At 42.8% G+C, this 19,952-nt stretch overlaps 1 protein-coding gene across 1 annotated transcript; it reads left to right on the forward strand.

The window, feature by feature from the left end:
- Positions 1-265: 265 nt before the first annotated feature.
- On the forward strand, positions 266-14,429 carry BTF3L4 (basic transcription factor 3 like 4). The gene is made up of 6 exons (XM_006262232.4): positions 266-372; positions 1,485-1,548; positions 3,110-3,223; positions 4,783-4,984; positions 9,873-9,932; positions 11,563-14,429. Exons 2-6 carry the CDS (start codon positions 1,495-1,497, stop codon positions 11,607-11,609), a joined length of 477 nt encoding a protein of 158 aa, XP_006262294.1. The 5' UTR covers positions 266-372; positions 1,485-1,494; the 3' UTR covers positions 11,610-14,429.
- Positions 14,430-19,952: the final 5,523 nt, after the last annotated feature.

Below are 19,952 nucleotides of genomic sequence, written 5' to 3' on the forward strand. Positions count from 1 at the left end.
ATCATGCATCTTTTTTTATTTACACTATACAAGTCACTTTTCTTCTTCACTTTATATTGCGCGCTGCAAGCCTCCCGGGCGTCCGAGCTGAATGCACCCGCAGCAGGGGACAGGACACTTGCCTGGCGCGGGGCACGCTGGGGGTTGTAGTCCCCCGCGCGCGCCCGCTGGGGGCGGGGCGGCGGGCTCCCTTCGGCGTTCCGCGTTATGTAAATACATGGCGGCCGCGTCCAATGGGAGCGGAGGGGGCGGGGCCGCGCGTCACGTGGTGCGAGGCCTCCTTTCTCTGGACCCGCTTGCCTCCCTGCGGCCGCCATCTTGTTCTCGCCGCGTGCTGGTGCGGAGCGGAGCGGACGGGCCGCGCGGGCGCAGGTGAGACCGCGCCGCCGCCGCCTCCCTCCTCCCCCTCCGCAGGGCCGCGTCGGGCCGGGCGGCAGCGCGAGTGCGGCCTTGCTCTGCCTCTCCCCACCCCCGCCTGCTGCGGCCCGGCCGCGCCCCCCTCCGCGGGCGCTTCGTCCCCGACCAGGCCGGGCCCTGCTCCGCGGGCTGTGGGGGTGGGGGCGGATGTGTGTGTCCCTCAGGAGAGCCCCTCAGGGCCGGGGTCTGGTGTGTCCCCTCCGCCCTGAGCCTGGGGTGGGAGAAGGGGCCTCATCCTGCCCCCCCACTCCGGTGCCCTTCCCTCCTGCCCCTGTGGGGGGGTGACCCCACTGCCCCCCTCTGCCGTGGGGCACGGCTCCCCCCCTGCGCCTCCATTGCAGGGCGCCCGCTCCTCTCTTTTGTCCCGCGTGAAAGTTGCCAGGCGTGGAAACCCCGACACGTAGTGCTGGCACAGACCAGCGAAAGGACTCCCAAAATGACCGCCTGGGAAAGTGCGGGAGGCTTTTCCCACCCCCTTGGAGTGGGGTTTTCGGTCAGGGTTAAGTCCGACATTGGGCTCTCCTTGCTCCAAGGCTGGTGGGCGACCGGGCGTCTTCCGCAATTGCCTCATCTCCCTCTTTCTGTAACCGAGCGCAGTCGCTTTAGGACGATCTGTTTGGAAACGTGTGCTGTTTTATAAAGCGGACTGAGAAGCCAGTCGGCGGGGCTGTGCCGTCAATTGTTAGCTTGGGCGGGTGAGGGGAGAAGCAGCAGATTGGTACGAGGGCGAGCGAAGACTCGATTCGGGATGAAATGTTGAATTCCCTGGTTTCTGTCAGTTTGCAGCGGAGGGGTAGGCTCGTTGCAAGGGACTCCTCTTTCTGCGGGCTGTATCAGGTCAACGGTGTGACTCAAAATGTTGCCTCAAGTTCTTATCGGGTGTTTTTGTTGCTTATGATACATAATTAAAAAAAACCAAACAACTTGGCTGTATTAATTCAGGATGCTTTGCTATATTCAGGATGACTTTGAAATACATTATCGCTTCATGAGCACGGAATTATTTGTGTAGTCAATTTTTTTAATCTTAACATTGTGCTAATAGAGCTGGTCTCCTTATTCCTCAGATACAGCACCATGAATCAAGAAAAGTTAGCCAAGCTTCAAGCTCAGGTCCGAATAGGAGGAAAGGTAAGACGAAAACCATGTTAGGTTCCTAGAAAGCCACTTAATGTATCTTGTTCTGCGGTCTTGCCTACACACAGAGATATTCATGACAGTTATTTCTAACCCTGGTGACCTAAATCAAATGTGAATTAATTCAGGCAGGTGCTGCAGCTTGTTACAGAAGAGGTCAGACTGGGTCAGTGGTTCTCACAGTTTTTGAACTGTTGGGGTGCTGCTGACCCTCACTTTCTTAAGACCCACTATGTACCCTAATCAAAAAGGAGGACCTGATACAGATCACTTATTGTGGTGTTATAGATCACCATATGGGAACCACCAGACTGGATGATCACAGTCTGCCTGGATGATCTGACTGGATGATCTTTCTTGGCCTTAAAATCTATGAATCTCTTCTTGAATAACCCCATGCACAGGCACTCATCTATTGCAATTTAATTTAGGCAGTGCCTGAATCTGAACTAACTTTTGTGCATAGGTAAATCCTTGCTGTATATTTTGGGGACCTAAAATAATGCTGTTACAATTCTAATTGTAGCACTTTGGCTGCTGGAAAGTAACTTTTTCAGAATGGACCCAAATGGATGGATTGTTCCAGTGCATAGATGCATCTGTCTGAAGACTTAATCCTTTCTTGGGTCTGGTCTCCACTACAAACTTTTACCAGCATAGCTGCATCATACCCACTAGCTTATTTGACGGTTCTGGTAAACCCCTGGGGTGAACATAGCTATACCAACAGAAAAGGGCTTTTGTTGGTTTGTCCTACTTCATTCAGATGATGGTGTAGCTATGCTGGCACAGCTACAATGGCTGTGGCTCTGTAAAATAGAAAAGCCCTAAGAATAGCACTTTAAATCCTGAACACAGAGGCACTTCACTGTGTGGGAGTTTGCAGCATATAAGCATTGTAAAATAAGAAGGATGTTTTGCTCCTTCTAATGGTGCCTTACAATTTAACTGACTTAAAGATTTCTTCTTGAGTTGCAGTTTGAATGTGTGCTTTTTCAATGGAAAAAATAAACTCTTTTCCCACTTCCTTTAATTTCCTCGTAGTAAAAAATATAAGCGAACTTCTTTTTCACTTTTTTTCATTTCCTCTTAGTATAAAACACCAAGTAGTAAAGACAGCAAATGTAGCAAAAGGAAAAAAAATCAAATGGATCAGTATCTCCAGTTAATTTATTATGCTTTTTAAAAAATTCCTGAAGGTAAAGAAGCAGCCTTCTATATGGGGTGGGGAAATGTATAAACTGGATGAGCTTCCTGACATTGGAGCTTCTAAGTACTATAGGCAGATGGAGCATAGCTGGGTGATGTAATTCTAAAATTCTAGTGTAATGTGTGTTGGGTGAGACTTGCTCAATTTCTTGTTTGCTTTAAATCTCACAAAACTCGGCCAGGTTGTCAGTCCAGGATTTCTGGGCTGTTCTGATAACATGGGTGTAATACTTAGCAGTTTCTTTTGTGGAATTGAGTTAGTTGAAGTGATAGGTGCATGTGACTACAACTGTCAAGTCTTCAGAGTAGCTGACTAATGTTTCTTGCATTGCCTAATTTTTTTTAGGGTACGGCTCGCAGAAAGAAGAAGGTAGTGCACAGAACAGCAACAGCTGATGACAAAAAACTTCAGAGTTCACTCAAAAAATTGGCCGTAAATAATATTGCTGGCATCGAAGAGGTATAGTGATTTAACAGATTATTTGGCCAGTTTAAACTACTCGCTAGAAAAAAATTTAAAACTTTGGCAAGGTCCCTGCACCTCATGGTGAGATGCTAAGAAATACTGGGCCACGTTCTGATGTCCTCTGAGTTTAGTATTGGTGAATTCTGCTGACATAGCAGAGGTTCTCCTGAAGGAGCCTTTCTATCTTTGTCTCTTTAAATAATTGTAGGTGGTAGAAGCCAACAGGCTGCCTGACTTGCATATACTTGAGAAACGGCTGCAAAAGAAAATCTCTTAGGACTTTTTAATAATGATTTGTCTGAACTTGATTAGTGAAACTTTTGTGGATGTTCCATTAAAATGACTTGTTAGAACTAACAGGGTGTGTGATACTCTTCAAAATATAAAAGAAGACATTGTAATCTATAAGGTTAACCCAGTACAAATCTTTCTGTACTGCAAGGTTGGCTGCTGTCCACTTACATGGAAACACAAAGAACTGTAACATTTGCATAAGGCTGATACCTTTTTTAGCACTTGCAAAGACACTAAGTAAGCAGTGTCCTTACTCAAGTTAAAATCCCAGCAAGACAGTGATGGAATTGTTGCAGTTCTGTTGAATGATCTTTCTTTCTAAATACAAATCTTTCACTTTAGAAACAGCTCTGGGACACTCTTGTTTTGACTTGCCTTACAAAATTGACCTGATCTGTTGTGTAGAGTTGAAGAGAGCTCTGAGATAATGTGTTAGGGGGTGGAGGGGTTTCTGTTCTGCTTAAACTAAATGTTACTGCATTACATTTAGCTGAAGAAATGTAATGGTTAAGTTGAATGTGTAAGTGTGTGGAGGAATCTGAATTTACTCTAATTCTTCTATTTAAGCATGATCAGCATGCTCTGTGTAGTACAGGACACAAAGGAAAACACAGTTCTTGTTCCTCCTCCTCTAGAGACTCAGTCTTAAGGTACAGACAAAACTTGATAGATCCTTCCTTCAGTAACCCAGAACAGTTCATATCTGGGCATTGCTGGCTCCTGCCACATGGTCTAGCTAATTGTTGTACATGAGTAAACCCAAGATGACTTCAGTAGCATGTTTGATGAAAGGCTTTGAGAACCTTTTGCCCCCAAGCTCTACCCTGCAGCGTGCTGTGCTTGTGCAGGTCCCTGCACCCTCATGGCTTCCTTTCTTAGCTTCAGTAGACTTTGCAGATATACTGGTTCACCTGCGTCCATCAAATTGCAGTACTGCAGCCAAGGCTTGCAAACCTGTATCATGTAGACTAAAGAGTTTGGGTTTTTTTGACTAGTGATAGTTACCTTAAGCCCTGGAGCATGATGATTATATATAGTTGTTTTCTTTAGCAGGTTAATTCATGATCAAAAATACTGTTGTGTCTATGCAAAAACATAAAAAGACTTGGCAATCCATTGCTTATTTGCATGTTTGTCCAAATACTACTGTCATAAAAACAAAAAAGCAATGCTGGCTTGTGGCTTTTGTATTGACAAGAGAAATTAAAGCGTTTTGAGGAAAATATATGAACTGTACTAAATATTCTATATTTAAACAGGTGAATATGATAAAAGATGATGGAACAGTTATTCATTTCAACAACCCCAAGGTCCAGGCTTCCCTTTCTGCGAACACTTTTGCAATTACTGGTCATGCAGAAGCTAAACCGATCACAGAAATGCTTCCAGGCATCTTAAGCCAGCTTGGTGCTGACAGCTTAACAAGTCTCAGGAAGTTAGCGGAACAGTTCCCAAGACCAGGTACGGGTTCTTGTTTGCAAAGTTTTATTAAAGGGGTTTTTTTTAAGTAAACTTAATTCTCTTGAAAAAAAGTGTTGGGGTAAATTTTTCATAAATGCCTATGTGACATAGGAACCCAAGTCTTATTTTCAGAAGAGACTTAAAGACTGACAGTCATTTAGAGCTTCTTGAATTTTGGGGGGTTTTTTTACACTTGGCTTAATACTTTAAATAACTTAAATCTAATATATTACTCAAACTATTTACAGAGTAAACTGTTCTTCTTATACTATTTTCTTGCACAATGTAGTTTTCAGATAATTATACTTAATTTTGTAAATAGTATAGAGTCCAAAACTAAGTATCAGTTCAGTAGACTTAACACTTCATTAATCTTCTTGTGGGCCACTTAAATTTGTTCAGTCAACATTGCAGTTCTTGTTGTACTTACAGATTTTTGTGTTTGACTTCTTAAAATTCCAAAATCATTTGCTTTTTGTTCAATTCCCAAATTGCAAAATATAGCACTCTCGGACTCTACCTTGCTGTTCACTTAGTATTGTAACTTTGGGACAGTGGTATCTGTTTCAAGCTTCTGTTGTATAGTGGCCACAAAATGTGATTAAAACTGATTTTATCTTTAGATAAAGTTGGGCACATTAAACACAATACTGCCAAAAATATTAACTAGTGGTTCTCAACTAGGGTGCTGCCAGGACCCTTTCAGAGATGCTGTGGTGTGGGTGCTGCAGCCAGGTGAAACTACCCTGTGTGCCTCCTGTGGAGCCAGATTAGTGGCCAGGTTCTTTAGAGTCAAGTTTAACTGTCTGTGAAAAGTGCACGAAGTCAGACTGGGAAGGATTGCAGCATGAGTGGGTTCTCCTGCTTACTTTAGGTTTCTCAGATAACTCCAATATAGGCAAGAGCACTGCTGCAGGCTATTTCCCATCCTTCTCTGGAGGAGGTACATAGGACATGATGGCAGCAGTGGTGCATCCCAGTTGAGAACCATTGAGATAATCTGAGGCAGTGCAACAGTGGTTCTCAACTGGAACAATGCTAAATGCAGAAGAGATACAGAAGGGTACCCTAAATCTAAAAAGGTTAAGAATCATTGTTTTAAACAGTACTTTGCAATATTGGGTGCAGAATGTCATAGCTTGGGTTGTGTTCTATTTCAGGAATATGGAATTAAATCTAAATACCTAGAATGATACCAGCTTTTTTTATATAATAAACTGACACTTCACTTAATGAAATTTTCTTTAAATGTTTCAACAGAAATTCTGTAGACCAAAATAAAAAAATTAGTTGCAACTATAAAGAGAGAATGAAATTTAGGGAAGAACTATTAAAAGTTGAGCTGGAAGGGACCTCCATGCATCATCTAGAACAGTGATTCTTAACCATTTTAGACTCCAGGCCCCCCCCCCCCCCCCCCTTAACCTTTCTGAATTTGGTGTTCCCCCCAATTTAAAGAAAAAAAAACAAATTTAAATAATTTTTTTTAATTGTGGAAAAATGATAGTGATGCTTTTTGCAAATAACTCATTCTGACCTGTTGTGGTCTTTCTGTTTCTGACGCTGCAGATTCCTGTTTGAAACCTCTGGGTTTGTCATATAAATCATGTAGGTGTACATAACCATGTGCTAATATTGTGCAGCACCCTATGGCACCTTTAAAAGAATCTTCCAACAGGCCTGTTGAGCATCATTTACTTGGAAAAAACCCTTCCACAAAGCAGATAAAGATCACCAAATGTAGAAGTCTGATCTTGAACCTAGAAGTTTTTCCTTGCAGAGCACAAGTGCTTTTGTTTTTGAACAAGTTCTTCCTGTGTGTTACCAAAGATATTTTTTCATAAAAGATGAACTAAACAATTGATATTTTTAGAAATAAGATTTTTTAAGAAGTCGTATTTTAATATAGAGGTTATTAGAGACAAGTTTAGAAGACTCGTATGAAATTTTGTTTTCAGTACTTAAAAATACATAAAATGTAGTTGTAATTTCAATTTTGCCTGAAGATATGAACCAGGGCTTTTTAAGAAGTTCAGTTTGAAATATTCTGTGTTTGTATAAAATACCCCTACCCACCCTACACACACACACGTGCGCTCATTCATAATGGGAGCCCTCAAGCTGCAATTCAGAGCAACAAAACATTTTAGACTTTCCCTTGCCTAATTCAGTGTTGAGGTTGCATTAACTTTTTTTTGCATATCTGGTGTCAACATTTGGTAACTTTTATAAAATGTTTGGAGCTGTGATATGTTGGTAACATGGTGCAAAAGCTTAGTTGTAACTGAATGTGTAGTATTAGTTGTGGTGTATGTAGCAGTATCACAGGTGGAATATTGGGAGGGTGTGAGAGTAGGAACTGCTTGGGTAATGCATCTGATGTCTGAGAAGTTGGCCAGTTCTGAACTTTTGTATTACCATATTTACTTGAATACAAGACAAAAGTTTTTTTTTGTGTGGGGGGGTTCCCCCCTCCCCAAATCAGCATGGGGGAAAAGGACACCTCACTAAATACACTGTTTATCACTAAACTGCTGCCAAAAGCAGCATGTGCTCAGTAATGGAAACTAACTAGGAAGTTGATTTAAATGTAGTCAACATTGAGCATGACTCTAGAACACATGGCCCATATTGTGCAAACATGCTGATAGGAACCTACCACAAGGATAGGTTAGTGCAGCCCATCTGAGCAAGACAAGAACACCCAGTATAAGACAAGAACACTAGTTCCAGTCATGAGTGGGGTGTGCTAATTGGCACATGGATCCATTGTGGGGGTGTCTGGTGTACACGCATGCTGAGCTGAAATACTGTTGACTGCTGGGGCCCACCCCAGTGAACCATATGGTAAATCAGGAGCCTTTTGGCTTTGGGCTAATGTATGTAACAAATTATACATGATAAGTAGATGCCAAAGTGCTGCTTACAAGTGTGTATGGAGTTACCTGTGCTAAATGCTGCAGCAATTTCAAGAAAGGTAAATTGCATCAGTTCTGGAGGAGATGTGTATGGGTACTGAGTTTATTTCAAGGTCACTGAATTTAAATTTGCTCTTCGCTTCCATGTGCTCAGGGAGAGCAGGGTCTGCCAGTAAGGAGGAAGAGGACTGTAGGGAGAAGTTGAGGGAGGCGCAGTGCAAGGGGGCCTTATGACCCCCTAGATTTATTTTTATTGTTGCAGTGAGAAGGGGACAAGTTCAAGGTTAACCTCTAATAATTAGATTCTATACCTGGAAAATTGTAACAAATTTATAAATTTCCATATGTAGAATCTAATTTTGGGAGGGTAGTCTTATATTTGAGTAAATATGGTAGTTGCCAACTTAGCTATAAACTTAAGGTCAGGTGTAAATGAAGAGTTACTTTTCCTGTATTGTGTGTTACTGTTTTAAGCCTGAAAAACCAAGGCTGGACATACAGAGTCAACTGCTTAATTCTGTATCATACGCAGTGCTGTTGTGTGCTATGTAAAGGGTTGTCCCATTATTTTATAACTTGGAGTATTAGTGTTTATCATTTGAGCCATTTCAGGCTCCCTATTGCTGAAACCATGCATCTGTATTGAAACACCCCTGTGAGCAGGGAGATTAATTTCAAACTTTTGTTTTTAGTTTTTACTGTTTAACATGTTGAACAATCTGTGAAGCAAGCAGAAAAATGTGGCTATGTAATGGAACTTCATACAGTACCTAATATTTGTTCTGATTTCTGTTGAGCCACCCTCGGTAGAACCCAACTACTTTAGGAAAGTAACTCTGTGTGTATTATAAGAACCCAGAATTTATTTGAAGGCAGTTATTTATTGGTAGCAGTAGTTCAATGACCTACTGAGGTCCCTTCTGTTCCTAACGTCTATGAGTCTATAAGAGAGGAAAAAATTATTAGGAAAAAAAATTCAGTTCTTTTGGAACTTCAAAATGGAATAATAGGTCAATTTTAATACACAAGTTGTTGACTCCAGCCCACATTTGGCAGACTTAAGTAGAGGTGCACTGATATATTGGCCCAGTATCGGATTGGTACTGATATAAAGAAAATTATCTGCACGGATCCAGGAACACACGCTCCTAGACAAGTGTGGGAGCTGCGGGGGGAGCTGCCAGATAAGTGGATGAGTGCTGGATGAGCTGCCATATGAGCGGCTCCTGGGTCAGCAGCGTCCAGCAGCAGGATCTGTCCCCTCCTGCTCTGCTTCAGCTGGGCAGCACTTGCCCCTGCCCCCTCACTATGGGAGCCTTGATCTGTGTTGTTCCCCCCCACCCCCCCATGCCCCTTTTCTTCCATCCCCCTCCCCTTCCACCACACCAGACTTACCAGCTGCATGCAGCTCTCCAAGCTCCTGACCTGATATCAGAAATTGGATGGGTATCAGCCAGTATGCCTCCTTAAAAATGGCCTATCGGTATACCGACCCCAAAAATCTCTGTTGGTACACCTCTATTATTAAGATATTGCCAATTTAATGGGAATAACAGGAAGGGGGGGGGAGCTCAATTATGTAGTGTCTATGCTTTGGTAGTTTTGCCAGCTATGCTTTATAGTGAAGGCACCAGCTCTTAGAAATGACGAGCATCTTGCACCCCTGAATGGAAACACTGGCTTTTGCATCCTAGTTTTTCAAATTACTCACTTCTTTTAACTGTATCAGTGTTCTAGAGATTTACATCAGATTGTGCCCTGAGCTTTTCCTGGTTACATAGTTTCTCTGTATTAACCCCTTCTAAGCATTTCTCTTAGAGTGTGTGTATATTTATAACATTTGCCAGAAAATGTACACTTCCTAATTAATCTGTAAATAATAGCTTTGTGGGTGGTTGTGTAGGACTGTTGTGTTTGTAGGACTATCTACATATTAGTTCATATACTCAGTACAAGGCTTTCTTTTACAGTGTTGGATAGCAAAGCACCAAAATCTGAAGACATTGATGAAGAAGATGATGATGTCCCAGGTAAGCTTGCTAACCCACTTCTTTCTTAATTTTTAAATTGTATACTATTTCAGTAGATATTTCCATTTGACTTTTGGTACAGCAATACCCTTCAACTAGAAAAACAGCTTGGTGTAATGGAATAAAGGTGAAACAGAGAAAAGAAAAGCTTGAATTTCAGCTGCTGTGTGCCCTTGAGCAAATCACATCTCTAGTCTGCCTTATTATCTGTAACTAGGCATAAATACTTGAGTAGCAGTTGAGAGGATTGGCTGAATAACATCTGCACAGTGGTTTCTTGATGCAGCAGGACAGATGAATATTTAGAAGTGATTGTGCATACTTTGCAGCTTGTGATTTGTTTAAATGAATACTTGTTGCTGTAATAGAGGAAAATGAGTTTCTCCCTACTACCAAGTTTGGACCTTTATTGGGAAAGAAAAAGTAGAATTTTTTTATTTTTATTTTTTTTATTGGGGACCTGATACTCAGATGCCATTTATTCATAGCATTGTTCCAGTCCCATAACTAAGAGAGGTGAGTGGGATACCGGCTCCATGCGCTGACTTGAGGGGAGCACCAGAATTGTCCCCTGATGAGTCTCTGCTTTGCAGGTTTAGACCTCTGCTGTCAGCCATAGAAGCTGAACAACCCTGAGCAACCCTGTGTCCTGTAGTGTATGGTGGCGTGGGGGGGACCAAAATGGTGTGCCCTGCCTCCACCCAAGGATTTGGGTTCCTCGCAAAAATTCTTGTGGGGAGCCACCATTCTGCTTCTCTCTCTATTTTCTTTCCCACCCACCCACACACACACACGGTACAGTTGCCTGGCTTCTGTGGTTGGGAAGCATGGAGCTGCACCTCTGTAGCAAAGACTTGCAGGGTGGTTGCATTCAGGTACACCTGCTGCAGCTGGTGTGCAGTGCCCTGGCTACGTGGCTGTAGCAGCCTGTTCCTGTACTACAACGGCTGCAGCAACTACTGCCTGAGTGCAGAGAGCAGGGGCAGCTAAGGTCCCCTTCCCTTCCTGTCCCCTGCTCCAGTGGTCAGCACTCTGCCCAGGGCATTGCAGGAGCTCGGTATGCCTCTGCATTGTTTGTTTGAGATAATTGTTGTACCTGGTTAATTTATGGTTAATTTTCAACATATGGTTAGTGATATCGCATTCTTTTGTATGTATCGAAGTGTTCTGTAACAGTGTAGATAGGAGACCTGAGTGCTCTCTATGGCTCTTCATTGACTTGCTTTACCATGGGTAAGTTGCATAGGCCTATTCAAAGGTTTCCACTTGTATTGAGTACACCTCTTTCATTGAGACCACTAGAAGACCATTTTTTTTTTTAATTTGCTGTTTTAAATATTTGTTACCTGAAACCCAACTGAAGTCAGAAAGATCCTGGGCATCTTCTATGGAGCAGCAACTTAGTAGAGATTCAACAAATTTAGTTCTTCACTTTCCTGAGTGTCACATTGTGTCTCCACACAAATGGCATCACTTCTCTAAAGCTTTTTGAAATCTGCAGGTAGAAAAAGCTGTGTACATACGAAGTAGAATTAATAACTGTTTGAGCTCTTATATTGGATAGTTTCTTTAACATATAAAGACAGTGTTACTGGAAAATAACTGTATTTAATATTTCCATCTATTTCAGATCTCGTAGAAAACTTTGATGAAGCATCAAAGAATGAAGCTAATTAAATCATTAATAGTTCTGGAAGCTGGCATGGACTAGATTTAAGAAATCAGCTATGTGGTTCCAAAGTTTTAAAGAAACAGAGAACATCATCTGTTAATAGTTCAGTAATATAAATATTTTGTATTTTAATGATGCTGTTTGTTCAGCATTTTCTGTCAGTTGATTTTTGCATTTTGCACTTACTCCCAGGATCTCTTCTTTTGGTCAAAAAAAAAATGTCAGTGCAGTTTGAGGAGTGTGTGCATGTGCGTGTGTGTATGTGTGTGGATGTACATATAGTAGAGAACAAATTGGAGAACAGTTCTATTTAACTTTTTCCCTTCTCCCTCAGAAGTAGAAATAAAATGGATCTTCAACATTGTTATTTTTTTATTTTCTCCAACTAGTGCACGGAAAAATAGTGAAAGTCTTATTTGTCCATGTTTCATGAACTGAAGGCATTTTTGCCGTTAAACTTCGGGTTAATTTGCTGTTAACTATTGTATTTGCAAATATGTTTCTTTTCCATGTTGAAAATGTATCCATGCTATTTGTTATCAACCTTATATTGATACCAAAGACAGGATATTTATAAGCCTGTTTGGTATGTTAACATTTTTTTAAATTGGTCCTAAAAAAGTGTGCTTTCTTCCTTAAAGTTCATGTCTCAACCTTTTGCCCCCCCCTTCTCTTCCCCTTTTTAACCTTAGCCAAATCCATCAGCCTTCTTGTGGAGTCTGTTTTATATAGCTGACCTTCATTCAACCCCTTTTGCATTGACAGTGGTGTGTTCTCCTCTTGATCACTTGGGTATATATCCTCAGAATGTTTCTTGCACACGAGAAAATTAGCTCTTACCATCCAGAAGAGCTATGTCCATCGGTTCCTGAACTGGAAGGTCTGGTTGGTAATAGTGTGATGCATCCATTTGCACAGGAACATACTTTTGCTTAGCAGGCTTTTGAGACTTTGTTCCAGTGTCGTGACTGCAGCTCCTAACAGCTGTTGTTCTCCAGGGCACTAGAAATTAAGAATGGTTATGAATTAGTTCAATATGAGAGGAAGGGGTCATTGTCATGTTGCCTTGGCCTCCTGCTGGGCAGTTTGTGCAATGCCACTAATTCTGAAGGGATTTTTACCTTTGCCTATAACCTACCTCTATCTAGGTTTGGTGCCATGGTTGTAGTAGCATATTAAAAACAACAAACCTTCTTCAGGCTTGCGCAGGATATGGAGGTACCATTGGTGCAGTGTAGTATTTTCTGAACCTTCCTTCAAAATGCTAAATGTGAATCCCTCTGCCAGAGGCTTTTCAAGGTTCTTGATGTAATGTTCATTATAGTATAGTTGGACATCATTGCAACCTGTATCAAAGGCAGCTGTGGCTTATGAAAGCCATCTTTCTCTAAATATATCATTTAACTATGGCTTAATTGAGACATACCAGCTTTTTATGTAGGTTCATACACTAGATACCTGTAAAGTTCAAGGTTATCAGTACATGAGAGTTCTAGTGACATCATCATAAACCATGAAAGCAGAGCTGTAGTGGTTTGTCATCTAGACTCGATTTATTTTATAGACTTGTTCACTTTTCCTGTTATATTTTATATAATACATGGATCTTACTACAAAATAAAATAACAATACAAAAGAGGAAATGTTCCCCCTTGTGTGTCGTCTCCTCCCAACAGGACTGAGTGAGGAGCAATGTGTAGATGCAGCTGCTGTTTTAAATACCATTGTGTACATGTAAATAATGTAGAAGACCTGAAGAATCTGGCAAGACTGGTCAGTGTCAGCAGGATTCCCAGTGTGCCAGGTTTCCCCCTTTGCCCTTTTCTCTGTAGTACTAGATGGGATTATACTCAGTCTTGTGGCTGCTTCACATCCCATAGGTGAAGTTGCTCTTTTTTAATGAAAATCATTATTCTTATTTCCACTTTCATCCCCTGCACAGGCATGCAAGCTGAGCAAACTGCCATTCAGAGGGCAACTGCCCAATGAGCAAATGAAAAAGGCCAGAAAACAAACTTGCATCAATCTACAACTTGGTGGAGCACCTCTAGTGCAGGGGTTGTCAACCAGGGGTACACTTACCCCAGGGTACTTGGGACGGCCCTAGGGGGTATGCGTGACGGTGCAGGGAAGTGGCGCGTGGTGGTGAATGGCAGCAGTTGCCGCTGTGTGCAAACTCCCTGCCACCACCATCCACCACTGTGCCGTCTCTGCGCACCGCTTCCCCACCCCCTGCCATTCACCACTGTGTGCCACTGTCTTCGTGGCCAGCCGGCCGTGCCGTCAGCACCCTTCTTTCCCCCTGCCATCTGGAAGGGGTACACTCCAGCAGGGGTACTCCTTAAAAAGTATGAAAACCCCTGCACTAGTGAACTGGCATGAATGAAGAGTATTGAAAAGTTGTGACTGCACTGACTTTATTTACAAATAAGTGGAATTTTTTCCCCCTACTAATCATCTATTACTAAAAATCCACACCTAAAATAGCACATTGATTTCTGAACTAGGAAGCATGGTAAGAATAATTTGTGTGTGGGAGGTTACAGTAAGTGTCTGGGATATCAAGTGATTCAGTAAGTTTGTAGTCAGACTTACTGATTTGTGCAAAAGATACTTTTTCATTCTAGCTATTGGTCATGGCAGCCTACTTGTAATCTTCATTGCTTACTTATGTTTGGAAGCCAGCAAAGAAACTAAATATATTGGTTATGTAGTCATGTTATCTCTATCTTTCACTGTATCCAAAAACAGTTGACCACTTTTGATTTGCTGCTGAAATACTACAGCTTACAGAAATCCATTAAACTGATTTTAACTGAAAATAACTCACCAAGACTCTTGTGGAAAATAGCTATTTTTTTGTTAGGAAATAACTGGAGCAATCTTTGACCATGCAGGTGAACAGGAAATTACTGAGTACCCCATGTTGAGATGCATGTACTGCATTAAAGGTATGCTGAGTATTCTTGATTCTTTTACTTCAAACCATAGGATCAATTGTATCCTAGCTGGAGCCCTCAAAATTTCCCACTTATGTGCATCACACTTCAGTGATCACTTCCAAAGGATGATAATACCAGTCTCCTAAGAACCTTGGCATCACTTTCCAAAGCCTAATTTCTGTCTTTTTCAGTTAAGTGAATTACTATCTAAGTAGCACCTGCTTACTCAGGTTTTACAGGCCTGTATTCAGGTATGAACTACATGATTTTGATCCAGTTCCTGACAAAGTTCTGTATTCTCTGATTATAGATCTTGTAGTACTGGATGACAGTGTACTTGTTTATGGGGAACACAGCTGTGTAAAGAGTTCCTGGTCTGAAGGGAAAGGTAGTCCTTGAATTTCAACTCTACTTAAGGTTTGCTGGGGCAAAAAGGGAAGTGCTGGATTGATATGCTCATGATGATCTGTAATGCTCAGTAGATTACTTGCCATGCTTCAAATCAAATGAACCATCATTAAGGTATAATGGTTCCATCTTTTACAGTGATGGGACTACTATACCAAGGTCCATAGGATGTAGTTTGGCCAGCTACAGATGGAAACGAGCAGTTTCCATTGCTGTGGCAGCTTCCCTGTAAAGTAGAACGGAAGCGTCTAAATATATTCTAAGAATACAAACTGATGCATCTGTGATCAAGAGTCTGATCAGATGCTCTTTACTTTAGGGCATATTAAGGAAGAGGCACGCTTTTTCCCCTGCTCATTACTTCATTTTGCTCAGGTTTAATTTTATCCAGCTGAAGTTGGGCAGGTGTTCAGAATGCCGAGGCATCGTAAACATTCATTTTTGATGCTTTCTAACACCTCTACCTATTGGAAAAGTAAAGATGCCTTCATTATTTGGGGCTTTAATTCCTAGGTCATGACATCATGAAACGTCTATGCACATAGATACCTAGTAAAATATGTAACAAAGGGGACTTGGCCTCAAATATAAAAGAAAAAAGACAAATGGCATTTATTCTAAAGGAGCACTTTCGAGAAATATACTGTAGTGTGTTTTTACTATATATAACTTAGAGGTGTAATTATGATCTTTTTATATTTTGATGTAAAATGTCTTGGCTTTTCTGGCATCCATATTTTAGATGCCATTTACTGAGCCTGTATTAAGTTTCATTGCAAGTATGCCATTTTTTGGGGGGGGGTGTGAAATGGATTTTAGTGTTCTCCCACAGATTAAAAGAGTCTGACTATGTTAACTGTGTTTTTAAAGTACTGTTATACTGTTGGCATGTTATCCTCTTGCCTTGAAACGGGCGAGTAATAATTGGATTCACTCTAATAATTTTAACTGCATTTTATTACTAAAATGTTAATAATGACTGAATTATTCATGTTTAACGGTCTGATTTAAATCCACCAAAAAGAGCTATTCTAACTTGTAGCTGGATAGGACAGAAGCTTAACTGTACTATGTAGGCTGGTGAGGCAATCTTGTCAAAACCTTATCCCCTACACTAAGTAATTGGAGACTGGGAGCAAGACCTTAATAAATTAAGGTTTTCTTTTTTAAATATCACAGTCATCTTTGAAACAATAATAAAATCAGAATGAGCATAGAGAAGACTGAAGGCATGGCCTGTCCAAATAAAAAAAGTAAATGATGAGTTATTAAAGAACATTTGACACAGAATAAAATACTGTCAGACCAGGTTACGTAACCTTTGTGATACTAGGAGAAACAATCTCATTTTAGATCTTAAAGAGTTGCTAGAATACTTGTTTGAGGCTTTGAGAAGGTAAAGCACTGACAACAGATTAAATATATATGTATATTATGAGATATGGTTTAGAAACTATACTAAGAAGTTAGAACAGAAATACAAACTGGAAATACGTATTCTCTTTTTTCCCTATAAGAAGCTTGGAGGATGATCAAAATGTAACCAGTTGAAGAACTCTGAACACTGAAAGACCTAATAACAGCAGTTTTGTAAAGCTATTAATTCTCTCACCTATCCTATCAGAAAGTCATGTTTTTCTTGATTTTTACAGGCGAGTGAATGGGTATAGAGAGGTTGACTTGCGGGAAGCAAGGCAAGACAAGAAATCAGTGACAGCTGTAATCTGAATAGGCTGACCGTTCTGCATTGTGCGCTGTGTGGATAACTGATCTTGGATCCACTGTACAGAAAGCAAAGGCAAGTTACAGTAGCAATGAGAAGAAATTAACTTGGTGTTACTATTTTGCTCATGGCTCTTTTTCTACAGTAGGTAACAGGAGAGAGCGATAAAGATGAATCTATAGCTAAGTATGTAGGGTATAGGCACGGCTGGTGAACTCAGACTGGTGGGGTGGTAGAGCATCCCACTGGAGTGGCAGGGACGCTGAAGCTGGCTGGGAATGGAGGGGGGGGTGGTTTGCAGCTGGCCGGTAGCGGGGAGGCTGCAAACCGCCCCACTCTGCCCTGCTGCTGGCCAGCTGCAAACCCCTCCACTGCCCCACCAGTCTGAATTCATCAGCCGTGCCTGGTAGGGTACAGACAAACTAATGTTAAAGTCTTGATCATCTAGTAGTCACTCCAAAAAAATAAGAGGATGAAATAACCAGGGGAAGTAGAAAATGTTTGGAACAGGATTTTTATATCCTAGTGAGTGTATGTGAAATAAATGTATCTCCTTTGAATTTTATGTAGTATTTACCTTCTGTGTATATTTTGCTTTGTTTGATTTTGAGTGCCGTGGGAATGTCTTGAGGATTGTATAAGTAAAACATTGGAATTTAATTGGATGCACTACCAAAAACACTTTGAAATACATTACTGGTTTGCTGCCACTGAATTTATATGGAAAGGAGTGCACAGACTTGACAGCAGTAGCTTTGGAGTTTGTTATTTTTCTGTCTGGATTTTCATGACTAGTCTACTCTGTTCAGCTCATTTTGTACAAAACCACTCATAGAGCTTCCACCACAGGTATCACAAAACAATTTTGTGATATGATCTTGAGCTTGGCTTTTTAGACCCAAGAATCCTGGCAAGTATATGGTCTTTATCACTTGGTATAAAAGGGCTTTTACTCCAGTTACTTCATGTTATGCATAAGTGGAAACTGGAGCAGACTCCTGGTTCTAGAATGGCGAGTAAATCTTCCAGTGTTGTTCAGTAGGGTGTGCTTTGGAAGTTGATATCTTAGCAGTGATAATGGACTATTCTTGATGTAGCACATCCACGGAGTTAGCTACATCAGAGGTAAATTAAGCCCAGTCTAACTTATAAAACAGCTCTACCTTTGGAGAAGGTTGCTCTTGGGTGTTGAGTTAAATCCGGGGTGTCAGACAGATGGCCCACAGGCTCCATCCAACCTGGGGAGCCATGTAATTCAGCCCATGGATCGCTGAACTGACTCACTGCACCAGTCCCCATCCTGCATGTGCTGCATACAGCCCAGGAAGCATGCAACCCAGCCTCAGACCCCTTGTGCTGCATGCAGTGCTAGCTCCAGCCTATGTGCTATGTGGCAGCCTGGTATCCAGGTGTACAGCAAGTCCCAGGGCTGATGTGTGCTGCACGGAGCTGGACTGGCCAGGTGCCCTGCACACAGAACAGGCTATGAGCTGCAGGCAGCACAGGGGATTGGTCTGGGGTGCTGTAGGCAGCCTGTGCTGTGGACTCTGCTGTTTGTAGCACCAGGTCCAGCCCCGCACACCATGTGCAGCACATGCTGGCCCTGAGGCTTGCTGTGCATGCAGCCCCCAGGGCCTGCATGGGGTTTTCATAGATTCATAGATGTTGGGGTTGGAAGGGACCTCAATAGATCATAGAGTCCAACCCCCTGCATAGGCAGGAAAGAGTGCTGGGTCTAGATGACCCCAGCTAGATGCATATCCAACCTCCTCTTGAAGACCCCCAGGGTAGGGGAGAGCACCACCTCCCTTGGGAGCCCGTTCCAGACCTTGGCCACTCGAACTGTGAAGAAGTGCTTCCTAATGTCCAATCTAAATCTGCTCTCTGCTAGCTTGTGGCCATTATTTCTTGTAACCCCCGGGGGCGCCTTGGTGAGTAAAACCTCACCAATTCCCTTCTGTGCCCCCATGATGAACTTATAGGCAGCCACAAGGTCGCCTCTCAACCTTCTCTTGTGAAGGCTGAAAAGGTCCAGGTTCTCTAGTCTCTCCTCGTAGGGCTTGGCCTGCAATCCCTTAACCATACGAGTGGCCCTTCTCTGGACCCTCTCCAGGTTATCCGCATCCCTCTTGAGGTGCGGCGCCCAAAACTGCACGCAGTACTCCAACTGCGGTCTGACCAGTGCCCGATAGAGGGGAAGTATCATCTCTTTGGATCTATTCGTCATGCATCTGCTGATGCACGATAAAGTGCCATTAGCTTTTCTGATGGCTTCATCACACTGCCGACTCATGTTCATCTTGGAGTCCACTAGGACTCCGAGATCCCTTTCCACTTCCATGCCACCCAGCAGGTCGTTCCCAGGCTGTAGGTGTGCTGGACATTTTTCCTCCCTAGGTGCAGCACTTTGCATTTCTCCTTGTTGAACTGCATTCTGTTGTTTTCTGCCCACTTGTCCAACCTGTCCAGGTCTGCTTGCAGCTGTTCCCTGCCCTCCGTCTTGTCCACTTCTCCCCACAGTTTTGTGTCATCCGCAGACTTGGACAGAGTACACTTCCTAGGGTGTGCTCTGTCTGTGGCATGTGGGGTGGCTCCAGCACGGCATGGGATCTGGGGTGTGGCTGCTTATGGCATCCCAGACCTGCAGTGCTAGGTACAGGGTGCACCCTGTGCCAGCCCAGGGAGCTGGTTCATACTGGAGTGTGTGGGGTTGATGTGGCACCATGGGCACTGTACAGGGGTTTGGTCTGGTCTAGCCCACAGACCAGCCCAGCTATACTCATCTGGCCCATGGGCTAGATGAGTTTGACATGCCTGTGTCAGATTATGCAACATTGGGAAATAACCCAGGTGCTCTGTTACTTTGCAGGGGCTGAGCAGGCATCCCTGGGTTGCAGCTTGGCATTGGTGTTGTGCATGGTCTGCAGCCACTGCAGTGGGGCATGGTCCGACAGGACGGTGAACTGTTGTCCCCACAAGTAGGGCTTCAGCTTGTTCAGGGCCCAGACGATGGCCAAGCACTCCTTCTCGATGGAGGACAGGTTTCGCTCCCGAGGGATTAGCTTCCGGCTGAGGTACGCCACGGGGTGCCGTGTCTCCTGGTGCTCCTGTAAGAGCACAGCTCCCAGTCCTACGTCGGAGGCATCCGTTGCCACGTAGAAGGGTTTATCCTGGAGCGGTGCCTTCAGGATCGGTTGCTTGACCAGGGCAGCCTTGAGGGTGTCAAACGCTTCCTGGCACCCCTGCTTCCAGACCACCGGGTCCGGGCTGCCCTT

This window comes from Alligator mississippiensis, chromosome 5 (assembly GCF_030867095.1).
Source record: "Alligator mississippiensis isolate rAllMis1 chromosome 5, rAllMis1, whole genome shotgun sequence".
NCBI lineage: Eukaryota > Metazoa > Chordata > Crocodylia > Alligatoridae > Alligator > Alligator mississippiensis.